The following is a 13,069-nucleotide window of genomic DNA, read 5'->3' as shown; positions in this document are numbered from 1 at the left end:
AACACTGTATTTTCTTGCAATTATATATTTAATTAAATATAACAAGAAATAATGAATGGTTGGAGGAAAGAAAAAGATTTTAATTACTTTTCAAATATAGTGGGCAAAAGATTAACAAATGTCAAGGGCAAATACAGAAATATATGAGAAGAGATAAGGTTGCAAGCTGCTAATACAGTATTGTTATTCTTACTAATATTACCTAATTTCAAAAGATGCAGCAAATTAATTGTCCAGGGTGTGATTGTATATGTTAATACTTAACCTATTAGCAAGCTAAGACAAGTGTTAACCACCAGAGATAGCCTACTGGTACCACAACCATACTGTGACGATAGTCATAGTCATAGTCAATACACTCCCGATACACTTCCACAATATAGTTATAACTACACAGTTATACTGTTTTCTGTTAGATAGACTGAACAGGCTGTGAATTTTTACCTAATAACATGCTACGACGATTGTTAACCACCAGAAATACCGGTACCACAGAACCATACTGTAATGATACAGTTTAACAATGAAGCTATGACTACGAAGTTTTACTGTTGTGTACTAGATAGACCAAACAGACTGTGAATATTTACCTATTAGCAGGCTATGACAAGTGTTAACCACCAGAAATACCGGTACCACAGAACCATACTGTAATGATACAGTTTAACAATGAAGCTATGACTACGAAGTTTTACTGTTGTGTACTAGATAGACCAAACAGGCTGTGAATATTTACCTATTAGCAGGCTATGACAAGTGTTAACCACCAGAAATACCGGTACCACAGAACCATACTGTAATGATACAGTTTAACAATGAAGCTATGACTACGAAGTTTTACTGTTGTGTACTAGATAGACCAAACAGACTGTGAATATTTACCTATTAGCAGGCTATGACAAGTGTTAACCACCAGAAATACCGGTACCACACACAGAACCATACTGTAATGATACAGTTTAACAATGAAGCTATGACTACGAAGTTTTACTGTTGTGTACTAGATAGACCAAACAGACTGTGAATATTTACCTATTAGCAGGCTATGACAAGTGTTAACCACCAGAAATACCGGTACCACAGAACCATACTGTAATGATACAGTTTAACAATGAAGCTATGACTACGAAGTTTTACTGTTGTGTACTAGATAGACCAAACAGACTGTGAATATTTTACCTATTAGCAGGCTATGACAAGTGTTAACCACCAGAAATACCAGTACCAGAATCATACTGTGAATTTTTATGTTTTTCAGTTACTATTATATACCAAATCAAATATAGAGAATTTTCTTATTAAAATTATATTCACCAGTATAATACTATAGGTGGAATTAAACTTAATATACTTCCTCAAAGACTGGCTGAACTGACACCTCTTTCAAACTAAACTGTATGTATTCTTTTAATAGGCTATCTGATGGTGCAAAATCCGGTAGTTTAAGACTAAGCATAATATCTACAACCAGAATATTCAAAACCCATGTTAAACTAAACTGTATGTATTCTTTTAATAGGCTATCTGATGGTGCAAAATCCGGTAGTTTTAAGACTAAGCATAATATCTACAACCAGAATATTCAAAACCCATGTTATAGTTTAAATGATTTTTTGAGTTGCAATTTTGATATTTAATTTTAGCTTAATAACTCTCAACTATTGTGACTAAGTAGTTTTACATAATCACATAGTTTATTGATTTATGTTACTGTTATTACATACACACATAATATGTATGTGTGTGTGTGTGTGTGTGTGTGTGTGTGTGTGTGTGTGTGTGTGTGTGTGTGTATATATATATATATTTTATATATATACAGGGTGTATATTATGTCTGGAAACACCCAAATATATCCTTTAATAATTTATATATAAATTTGAAACCTCTTACAATCGTGATAGAGATTGGGCATCTACTTTTTGGAACAATGTTTTGTTATGTCACACCCAACGGGGGACGTCCTGCCGAGGGTATCGTGAATATTCTTAATGGAAGCCTATACCTTGTGATACATAATTTTAAAGGTAATAGCTTACTGAATTGAATGCCACAAACCGCATCTCAAGGGAATTATTCTATCAGAAAATAGAGCATTTTTAGTATTGAAAATTTACTGATGTTCAACAATGTAATTTTTAACATGGTTCTTGCCACAAAACGTGTTACACTAATTTTTTAGCATTTTTTTAAATGTTCAATTAAATAAAACAAAAATTTCATTTTAAGCTGGTTCTATTAGCACAAATTTGCCAGTTTTTATTACAGTACAATTATGGAAATACTTATGTTATTGATTTCTTATTACAAATAAAAAATAATGTATGCTGTTAGAAAAGTCTTACAACAAACGTTTTACCTGCATTTGGTGTCAAAGCAATTGTTCGAACTGTGTTCCTTCTACGGTTTGACAATGAGCCAATCTTGTGTAAAATGATTCGACAGAGTTGCCTAACATTTCTTCAGTTATCAAAGCAATCTCCTCTATAATCCTGTTTCTTAGGTCTTCCAAATTATGAGGCTTTCTTCTATAAACATTGGATTTTAAATGACCCCATAGGAAATAATCGATTGGTGACAAATCCGGAGATCTTAAGAATGGAGGTATAGTGCAGAGCACAATTGTAGGCTCCGTATACTTGCCATATGATGCCAGGGAACTCCCTCCATCAAGAGACCTAGAGCTCCTGGTGGAAGAAGCACAAGCCAGACGTCAACAACTTCTTCTAGGTTGTGACGCCAACGCCCATCACTCTGCTGGATGGGGCAGCACCAACACTAACCCTAGAGGTGAGGCACTTTTACAATTTCTTCTAAGTAGGGACCTATTTATATGTAATAAAGGTAACCGCCCTACGTTCGCAACACGAATTAGACAAGAAGTTATTGACATAACAATCTGCACACAAGGAATACTTGGAATGGTTGATAAGTGGCACGTAAGCGAAGAGGCCTCATTATCGGATCACAGGTATATCCTCTTTAACTTGCAAGATGAGGCTGCAGAGGTCCTCTATCGTAATCCCAGGAGGACTGACTGGTTGGGATATAAGTCTGACCTTCAGTCACAGTTGGGATCGGTAGGCGGAAGGGTGCGATGCTTCACAGACATAGATCAGATAGCTTCTGACCTGCAGAATGCTATAATCAATAGCTTCCATGACAATTGCCCATTGCGACGGGGGAAAGAGTCGAACCAATAGTAAGTGGTGGACTGCAGACCTCGCTCGCAAAAGGGCTAATGTCAGGAAGCTGTACAATCAATGCAAAAGGAGCCGTATCTGGGAGTCCTATCATAGAGCTCTAACAGAATACAGCCTAGCAATTAAAAAAGCAAAACAAAGTTCCTGGAGGCAGTTTACACAGAAGGTAAATGAGTTAAGCGCGGCAGCTAGACTGCAACGCTTGCTAGCCTCAAGTCCAACCGGTCACTTGGGATCTTTAAGGTCCCAGGGAGGTCAACACACTTCCGGGTCTAGTGATAGCCTCAAACTTCTCCTTGAGACTCACTTCCCTGATTGTATCTTTGAGAATGACGACACTGGAACGTCTGGTAATCACGAGGCAGGCTCACGGCCAAGAGCTTGTCGTGGTAGCTGGGCCATTGCCAGAAGGATTGTCACTCTCTCTAAAGCCAAATGGGCAATTTCTAAATTTGCCCCTTTCAAATCTGCAGGAGGGGGATGGAATCTTTCCCGGCCCTGCTTCAACAAGGGCCGGAGAATCTCCTTACCCTTCTATGTGAACTATTCAGGGCGAGCCTAGCCTATGGGTACATACCACAAGTCTGGCGTCTCAACAGGGTGGTCTTCATCCCTAAAAAAGGGAGAGCGGACTACTCTGTCCCTAAATCTTTTCGTCCCATCAGTTTATCTTCGTTTCTACTGAAAACATTAGAAAGACTGGTGGAGAGGCACCTGAGAAGGGGAGTTCTCTCAGACACTCCCCTTCATCGCAACCAACATGCATACCAGCAAGGCAAATCCTGTGAATCAGCACTGCACCAATTAGTCAGTAGGATTGAGGATAGCCTGTCCGCCAAGGAATTGGCATTGTGCACCTTCATAGACATTGAAGGAGCTTTCGACAATGCCAAATTCACTGCAATGGTAAGTGGAGCACAGCGACGTGGCCTCGAGCCAGCTCTGTGCCGGTGGCTTAGGGCCATGCTGTGCTCCAGACGGATCAGGGCCGATCTCAATGAAGTATCGCTTGTGATCGCACCCACAAGGGGATGTCCTCAAGGAGGCATCCTGTCACCTCTACTGTGGAATCTAGTAGTAGATGGTCTACTTGAGGACCTTACTAACAACGGAATCTATGTCCAAGGATATGCAGACGACATAGTCCTTATGGTACAGGGAAAATACACAAATGTTGTTGTTGATATCATGAATACCAACCTTCAACATGTACACAACTGGTGTCAGGGAGAGGGACTGAAAGTAAATCCCTCTAAGACAGTAGTTGTACCATTCACTAGAAAAAAGAACCTAGAGTCTCTTTCTAGGCTGAAACTCGCATCCACTCAGCTGGAGTGGTCAAAGACAGTCAAATATTTAGGACTGACTCTAGACCATAAGCTTACGTGGAATGATCATCTTAATAATATCCTGCACAAAGCAAAGTGGGCGCTCATGACGTCCAGGAGACTTGCAGGAATCTCATGGGGCGTAAAACCCCATATAGCACTATGGCTTTACAAAGCAGTTGTAAGGCCTCAAATCACTTATGGTTCATTAGTCTGGTGGACAAAGGTGAATCAGGTAACTGCCAAAGCCAAGCTTGAAAGCTTACAAAGGCTTGGCACAATCTTTGTAACCGGAGCATTCAGGAGCAGTCCCTCAGCGACCCTCGAGGTGGCTTTAGGACTTCTACCTCTTGATGTTCATATAAAAGCTGAAGCGCGTAAGTCAGCTTATCGGCTGATGGTTGCTGGCTTGTGGAGGAATGGCGCGTCTAACGCGAGCCATGGCGCCATCACTGAAGCTGTAAACCCAAGCGCTATTCTCGAAATGGTCTCCGACACAATGAGAACGGAGTTCGTATTCAATAAGCCATTCTCTGTTGACTTCTACTCCAGAGATGAGTGGAAATCGCAAGATAACATCCCAACAATAAGAAAGAGCTTTGTCTGGTACACGGATGGCTCGCTTATTAAGGTAGAACTGGATATGGAGTGTTTAGTCAATCCCCTAGAACTGCCCTTAGCGGCAGTTTGGGTCGGAACTGCTCCATATTTCAAGCCGAAATCTATGGTATCCTAGCCTGTGCCAACCTAGGCCTCACCAGAAGGTACCAGGAAATGAACATCTGTATAATGTCAGACAGTCAGGCAGCTCTTAAAGCTCTTGACTCCAACAGCATTTCATCCAAGCTTGTGTGGGAGTGCTTTAACACTCTCTGCAAGCTTGGATCACGCAACTGTGCGTCTTGGTTGGGTACCGGGCCACACAGGAATAGGTGGCAACGAATGCGCCGACAGGCTTGCCAAAAGCGGAGCAAGCATGCCATACACCGGTCCAGAACCGAGTTGTGGTATAAGCAAGTCAGCCGCTTATCAAAGTATAAACAAATGGTCCAGGAAGACACACCGCTTGCGGTGGCAGAGTCACCAAGGACAAGCACTCGGCAAAAGACTGCTTGCCGATTCTAGCTCCGGATTCACCAGATGGCTGATGGGGCTGGGGAGGGATCGGGTTTAAGCAAGTGATTGCCTTGATCACTGGACACGGCCACTTCAGGAAACACCTAAACACTCTAGGTTTACGAAATGAGGACTCGGAGTGTAGACTCTGCAATAAGTCTGAAGAGACTGCAAAACACATAATACTGGACTGTGAGAGACTGGGAGCAAGGAGAAGGGCTCTTTTCGGTGATAAACAACCAGGCGACGAACCAGATGCTAGTATCGGGGAAAAGCTTCTTAGCCTAATTAAGGGCACGAAGATAGGCTTACCCCTCTAACATCAAAGGGGCACACAATAAGCTCAGGTTGACGTGTGAGGATCTAGGAATCCACCCCAATATCCCAAAGGAAGGAATCCGGAGATCTTGGAGGCCATTCGATTTCTCCTCTTCGGCCAATCCATTTATGAGGAAACCTTAAATCCAAATACTCTCTTACCTGTCTCCCATAATGGGGTGGAGCACCATCCTGCTGAAACCATACATTATCAAAGTATTTCTCCTGATGCAATTTGAATAGCTGGGATTATTTCATTTTGGAGCATATTGTAGTAAAAGTTCGGCATTTAAATTTCCATTGATGAAAAAGGGTCCAACAATTTTGTTACCTAAAATTCCACACCATACGTTCAGTTTTTGTGGTTGCTGTGAATGGGACTCAGTAATCCAATGTGGGTTTTCACTAGCCCAGTAACGGCAATTGTGCCTGTTAACATTGCCATTTAGGAAAAAAGTTGCCTCATCAGAAAATAGTATGTTGGTCAGAAAATCTCTATTGTCATCACATTTGCGCATCACAAGTTCACAAAACTCAACTCTTCTGTCGTAATCATCCTCACTTAACTGTTGGACTAAATGAACTTTAAATGGTTTGTATTTATTAATTTTCAAAATCTTACTCACAGACATAGGGTGCATATCATGTTGCTGTGCAGCTTTTCTGAGCGATGTATGTGGGTCTTCAATAAATGTTTGCAAAACATCTAGTGCATGTTCTTCATCTGTTGCAGATTGTATCCTACCCGACTTTGGCCGATTACGTACACTCCCTGTCATTTCAAAACGCTCAATAGTTTTTGATATTGTTGAAACACTTATGGGATTCCTTTCTGGGAAAGTGTCATTAAACAAATTACAAACTTCCCGATAAGATCTTTGACGATCGCCATATCCTCGCATCATCAACAGAGTAATTCGTTCTCTTTCAGACAATTCCAAATGCCAAATAAAAACTGAACTACTGTAATTAGATAACTTGTTGACAGCAATGCTTCAGAGACACTGATTAACTCGACAGGAATGATATGACCTTTGTCCATTTGTAATTCCTAAGCTTAGACCTGTCTAGTGAAAGCTCCATGCTCAACAAACTGAAACCTGTAGACCAGATGATTAATAACACAATAATGTTTCTCATAGGCTAGTGACCTTTGTCTCTTTAAACCTTCCTGCTGACTGGAAAACACCAAGTACAGATTCATAAGTAATCAGAGAAAGTGACTCATAAAATTTGTACTAATGAAACCAGCTTAAAAATAAATTGTTTATTTTATTTTAATTGAACATTTAAAAAATGCTAAAAAATTAGTGTAACACATTTTGTGGCAAGAACCATGTTAAAATTACATTGTTGAACATCAGTAAATTTTCAATACTAAAAATGCTCTATTTTCTGATAGAATAATTCCTTTGAGATGCGGTTTGTGGCATTCAATTCAGTAAGCTATTACCTTTAAAATTATGTATCACAAGGTATAGGCTTCCATTAAGAATATTCACGATACCCTCGGCAGGACGTCCCCCGTTGGTGTGACATAACAAAACATTGTTCCAAAAAGTAGATGCCCAATCTCTATCACGATTGTAAGAGGTTTCAAATTTATATTTAAATTATTAAAGGATATATTTGGGTGTTTCCAGACATAATATACACCTTGTATATATGAATGTATGTAATAGTACACATATTTTACGTCTTCATAATGAATTTAAATGCAATTTGGTGGTTTTATAACTATAACTAGACTGAAGCTGTTGTAATTGGTATGGAAAACCAGTCAAACTATGAAATAAATTAGAATTCAGGAAATAATGGAGAACAATACTTTGAATTGAAACTTATTGGAATGTATTATCTGTACAAAACTTTACCTAAGTTATTAAAATGTTATCGTAATAGGATGGAACCTTGATTTAAAAATGTTTTTATTCCTAAAACTTTAAAAATCCAAGATAGCCAAGTTTAAAAAAATTGTATAAAGGTTGTAAAAATGTATAGGTCTCCAGGAGTATGTGAAAAGATACTGAAGCAATGTATAGAAATTCTATGGAACTTGTTTGAATTCTAATAATGTCAGTGATTTTCACCTCCTATCCCACCATACAACACTCTTTGAAAAGAGACCAGCACACATTTGTCAAGTTCTTACCTTTCTGCCTGCTGAACTGAAAGAGTTGAAACATTACCCGCTTAAATTCAACTAAAACTTTGATATCAAACTACTTGTACCCTGTGGATGAGTTTCTGTTCTAGAGAGACTTAATATTTCAAAATACTCAAATACTGTATTTTACTCAAGAATACTTGTCAAATTTTAATGATTTTGTAAAAAGATATTCTCTGTCTAAAACAGAACTAACTCAAAAATACATAGGCCTAATCAGGAGTATAATACTAAAACTACACTTAATAATAAAAACCATTTCTACTGCCAAGTAAAATTCACAAGTTCAACACTATACATGCCACACATTTTCCATAGGGAAAAACAATGTTTGTATGTATATAAGACAGAAACTGGTGATTTAAATGACGATTGCCACGATTAGGGTTAAAAATGCGCATGCCAACAGGTTAAGGATTAGTCTAGATAGACTTAGGACATAAAATAGATCAAATTGGCTGTTACCATTATATAGGCTATACCATATACTACTTATTCTATTCATAACAAAATGTAATTATGTTATATTAGTAAACTTAAGATGTTGCAACATGTGCTATTATTTTTTATTTAAAAAACAAACCTAAACATAAATTCTACTTACCTATAGGTGTGCGTGCTGCAGATACAATAACAATGTCTTTTAGCATTTCTCCTCGCCTTAGTAATCCTCTGCTCTTTTAAGCTTAGAAAGTTGAGCACTGACGCAGAATCACAACAGAGTACATGTCACTTTAATTGAAAACCAAACGTATTCTAACAAAAATAACAAACAAATTTTGAATTTGTTTGAATTTGTTCTCATAAGACAATTCCTTAAAATGTAACAAGTTTTGGAAATTATGTAACAGTGTAGCAGGTTATGTCACATTTAAAAGAAGTCTAGATTAAACCAATAACTTCAGCAACTCTTCATCTTATTTATTCTGTATCATTCTGTCACAACAAGACAAATTACAAAAGGTCATTGGACAAGTTTCAATTGAACTAGCATGATAATCTTGTTAAACTTTAAACTAGCCTAATGACAATATTCTTGGTATTATTTAAGTTTATTTAATGTACATAGATTATCGTAAAACTCCAACACTGAAAAATGTCCTTACAAATAAATTTTTGAAAAATACTTTTAAATACAAATTGTAGCCTAAGTTAGTTTGAAAATTGTGCCTACTTGGGTTATCGTGGAGTTTTCATTTTCATGGGATATTTATGGGGTCACTTTGGTTGTTATGTGGAAACTCAGGGTTAGAAAATAACCAAAACTTGTCAGAAAATCTTTTTCTTAAACTGGACAATTTGTAAGAAATAGCGAAGTGAAAAATAAAACATAATTACTTTTGGTGAAGTATCAAAGATTTGTAAAGTGTCAATTGAAAGTTTCATACTAAATTGGAAACATACCAATCACAAATGTCCCCAACCATACACCACTCCACATTTTTGATAAAAAAGGTCTGCCTTTCACTTTACCTTTATTTGAGAAAGAATATGTTATTGATAAGAATATAAGTTATTACAAATTGAACGTAGAATATGTAACATTTCAGCTTCAAATACTAGATGAAAGCAAAATATTTTAGGTTGATTTTTTTACTTTTTAACACTTAAAAGTATCAGAGAATTAATAAAAAATTACTGATAAAGTAATACTAGTCTTACTGTTAAAAATCCTACACAAGAGCCAACCATTCTACCTAAGGGCCTACCACCTTGCCCAAGAGGGATTTTTTCTGTTTAAGAGGAATTTTTTGTATTTTACCACTTTTTAACAATTACCTAATATTTTCTATCCTATTCACAACTTAAGTGTTGTAATTGTTCATTTGAAAAATAAAAAAAACAAGAAAATATGCTTAGTAAGTATATTGAGACACAAAACATTTATTGTTTAATCCCTTAAAACTGAAAGGAATTTGTAGTCTGAAAAATGATAGGAATTTATGGGTTTAAGCCTAATTCATATAGATATTTTGTTTGTTGTTGTGTATAATGTCTGCATTAATTACAATCTTTCGATATTATTATTTAATTGATAATCATTTCTAAACAGTACCTTATTTACTGGTTACTTTAATAAAACTTGTTAAAATCCTCAGAGCATCCATCATATTTTATGAAATGCACACAATCTATTTTGAGCTAGTGTTTTCAGGATTTTAATTATATTGATAAAATCCTAATTATAATTTGTATATACATGTTAGGCTATATGCAAAGTGGCAACAGCGACAAACAAGTGAAATATAACTTAACAAAAACACAAAACATTGCACAAAAATTACAGATGTGTTCTGAACAAAAATGTAACAATGATGTAAAGTTTGTATAAGTAAACTTCTTTTCTATAATTGGAAAATTTTTTAGGTACCATAGTCTACTTACGGTTTCTGAGTAACACAATAGTAAAAGCACATTCTTTCCCTTTTATCATCAAATTGTAGTTATTTAATATTTTATAACTTTAATAGAGAATTATACTGTAACTATTTATTTCATTTTTTCTATTTTTTTACAACAGCTTCTAAAAGTATAACTTGCATGAAACTAATAGAAAAGTGTTAAAAAAAAATACTACTTACGATAATATAATCAGAGATGTTATAGATAGTCTATACAAAATTCTAAATGACTGGTAGGGTACGATAAGCGGACCCGGTTTTTTATATCGAAATTGGGAAATGATATTACTTAATCATAACCACCGATATAATCAATCGATACTGATTAATTATTTTGAACAAATAACTTAAATAATCTATATCAACAGCTGTAAACTCTTTCAAATAATACACGTAAGGTAATATTTCAATTTTACATATAAGTAACATATTGATGATTAAAAATGGCAGTCAATTTTAGAAAACTACACGACATTGCTTGGAAAGATGATAAGACATGTTTTACATGGCTTCAACATGTTGGACTCGTACCGAAAAATCCATTATGTGAAATTTGTGGAAAAGAAATAACTGTAACTGTGAGAGGAGCAAATATGGTCGTCTTCAGTTTTCCTAATTTTGTTTATAATTTGTTTCATGACTGTAAATATTAAGTCCATATTTTAATTTAAAACACATGATTGTTATAATTGAGAACTGTTATAGATACTTTTAAATCGATTGATAGTCTAGGATTTGAGATGCGAATATTAGGTATCGATGATTACATTTTTCGATATAAAAACCGGGTCCGCTTATCTTACCCTACCCAATGACTGAAGCAAATTTTACTATTAATACAAAAATGCATAATGTTAAATGTTCTCTGAGTAATTTATATGTGTATGTAATATTTAAATGTATGTGGAAAAGGAATACATAATAAATATACTTTCAATTTTGACCAATAAAAGAAAAGTATTTTCATGTATTGATATAAGTTTCCCATTCACATTGTTACTTGAAATTGTAATAAAATCATTTTATAATAAGATTAGACTGGTTATTGCAGTCTACCAACATCAACAAAAAAAAAAAAGGATGTGACTCTGGGTCCAATTAGGAATTGGGTAGAAACCCATCAATTAACTTAGTACATAAATTTCCTTAAAACACACATGGCTGTAGAACTGTTAATACAAAGCTTTCGACAACTTATATAATTTTTGATTAAGGTCACATTTCCAGAATGTAATATAAAGAAGATCTTAATTTTTTTAAATAATTATTTATCTTTATTAAGACATAAACCATTGACAAGCCGTGCAAAATACCAAATATATGTTACACTAATAAAAGTCTAATTTTTTGGCATTCACATTTTACTTCGATATAATCTGACAAGTTTTATGACCTAAGTTCAAGTTACGTTTACAATAAAAGTTGCCTATTATTGTAACTAGCTAGACTTTGCGTAATTGACAAAATTTGTTAGATCCATGTAACGAAAAGTAATTTGAACTTATTTCAACCAACTTACCCAAAGCTCTAATCTTGTATCAGTGACAGTCGGCTCCAGATATACTGAGTCGGACGTGACCGAAACCCTAGTTATAGCCAAGCTATGTTGCCGCGTTTACACATTGCAAACATTGTTGCCAACAGTGTTGTCAACCTTTTCTTTGTATTGGCAAGATTACCCACCAATAGTCGGTAAATATAAAACCTGTTGCCATTACTTTTTTGCTAGCTTTGTTGATATATCTCTACCGAACATTATCAATGTTGGCAACATTACTCTTTCCACTTTTCCACTCAGATGGTCGATGCCAGTTTTCAGTCCAGAGGCGGATTAAAGAAGGCGTATAGGGTAACCTATTCTCTAATTATCACGAAAGATTACATTTTGAATAAAAAGACTTTATATAGTTTTAAAATTATTACATCTTAATTAAAAAAGCTCTATTTGTTTTTCATGTATATATATATATATATATATATATATATATATATATATATATATATATATATATATATATATATCTGTCTTCCAGACAGCCAATTCCTAATGTTCCAAACTTGCCAGTAGGGCTTTGCAGCATCCAGTTATCAAATTTTGGAACTCTACACTGTCATACTTAGCCGTTTCGTTTCAATTTATAACTGTAAATGCTTGTAGTCAGAAAGTGGTTCTTCTCTGATCACATGGTAATTGTGTACCAGTTTTATGTGAAGGAATAGTTAGAGTCAAATCTAAAACCTTATCCTGAACCACATATTATAAGTTAGAGCGTAGTCGAGTAAAGACTCTCCCTATGGTTGGTGTCCATGCTGTCACAATTACTTGATAGACATTGAAATGACATCTGATGACGAAAGGTTTCACAATCGCCTGGTAATATTGGTTGAGGTTGCTAACTGCAAAAGGATGTGCTTAATAACTAAAACCTGGGAAGTAGGCAGAGGCTACAATCATCTAATTTTTCCCTTTGGTGTCTGCAACCGTAAGAGGTCTACAGAGTAATATTAGATTTGATCCTTACTCATAGATCTACA

General features: G+C 35.7%; 1 protein-coding gene across 1 annotated transcript in view; it reads right to left on the bottom strand.

The window, feature by feature from the left end:
- Nucleotides 1-12,154, bottom strand: part of LOC124360168 (acetyl-CoA acetyltransferase, cytosolic-like) — a 32,648-nt gene extending 20,494 nt beyond the window's left edge. Inside the window, 2 exon segments of the mRNA XM_046813547.1 lie at nucleotides 8,737-8,833; nucleotides 12,054-12,154. Of these exon segments, the coding sequence (XP_046669503.1) occupies nucleotides 8,737-8,782 (46 nt within the window). The 5' untranslated portion in view covers nucleotides 8,783-8,833; nucleotides 12,054-12,154.
- Between the last annotated feature and the right edge of the window lie 915 nt (nucleotides 12,155-13,069).

Source organism: Homalodisca vitripennis, chromosome 4, assembly GCF_021130785.1.
Source record: "Homalodisca vitripennis isolate AUS2020 chromosome 4, UT_GWSS_2.1, whole genome shotgun sequence".
Lineage (NCBI taxonomy): Eukaryota > Metazoa > Arthropoda > Insecta > Hemiptera > Cicadellidae > Homalodisca > Homalodisca vitripennis.
Note: the sequence above shows the minus strand (reverse complement) of the source record. Positions and strands in the feature narration are given on the sequence as shown.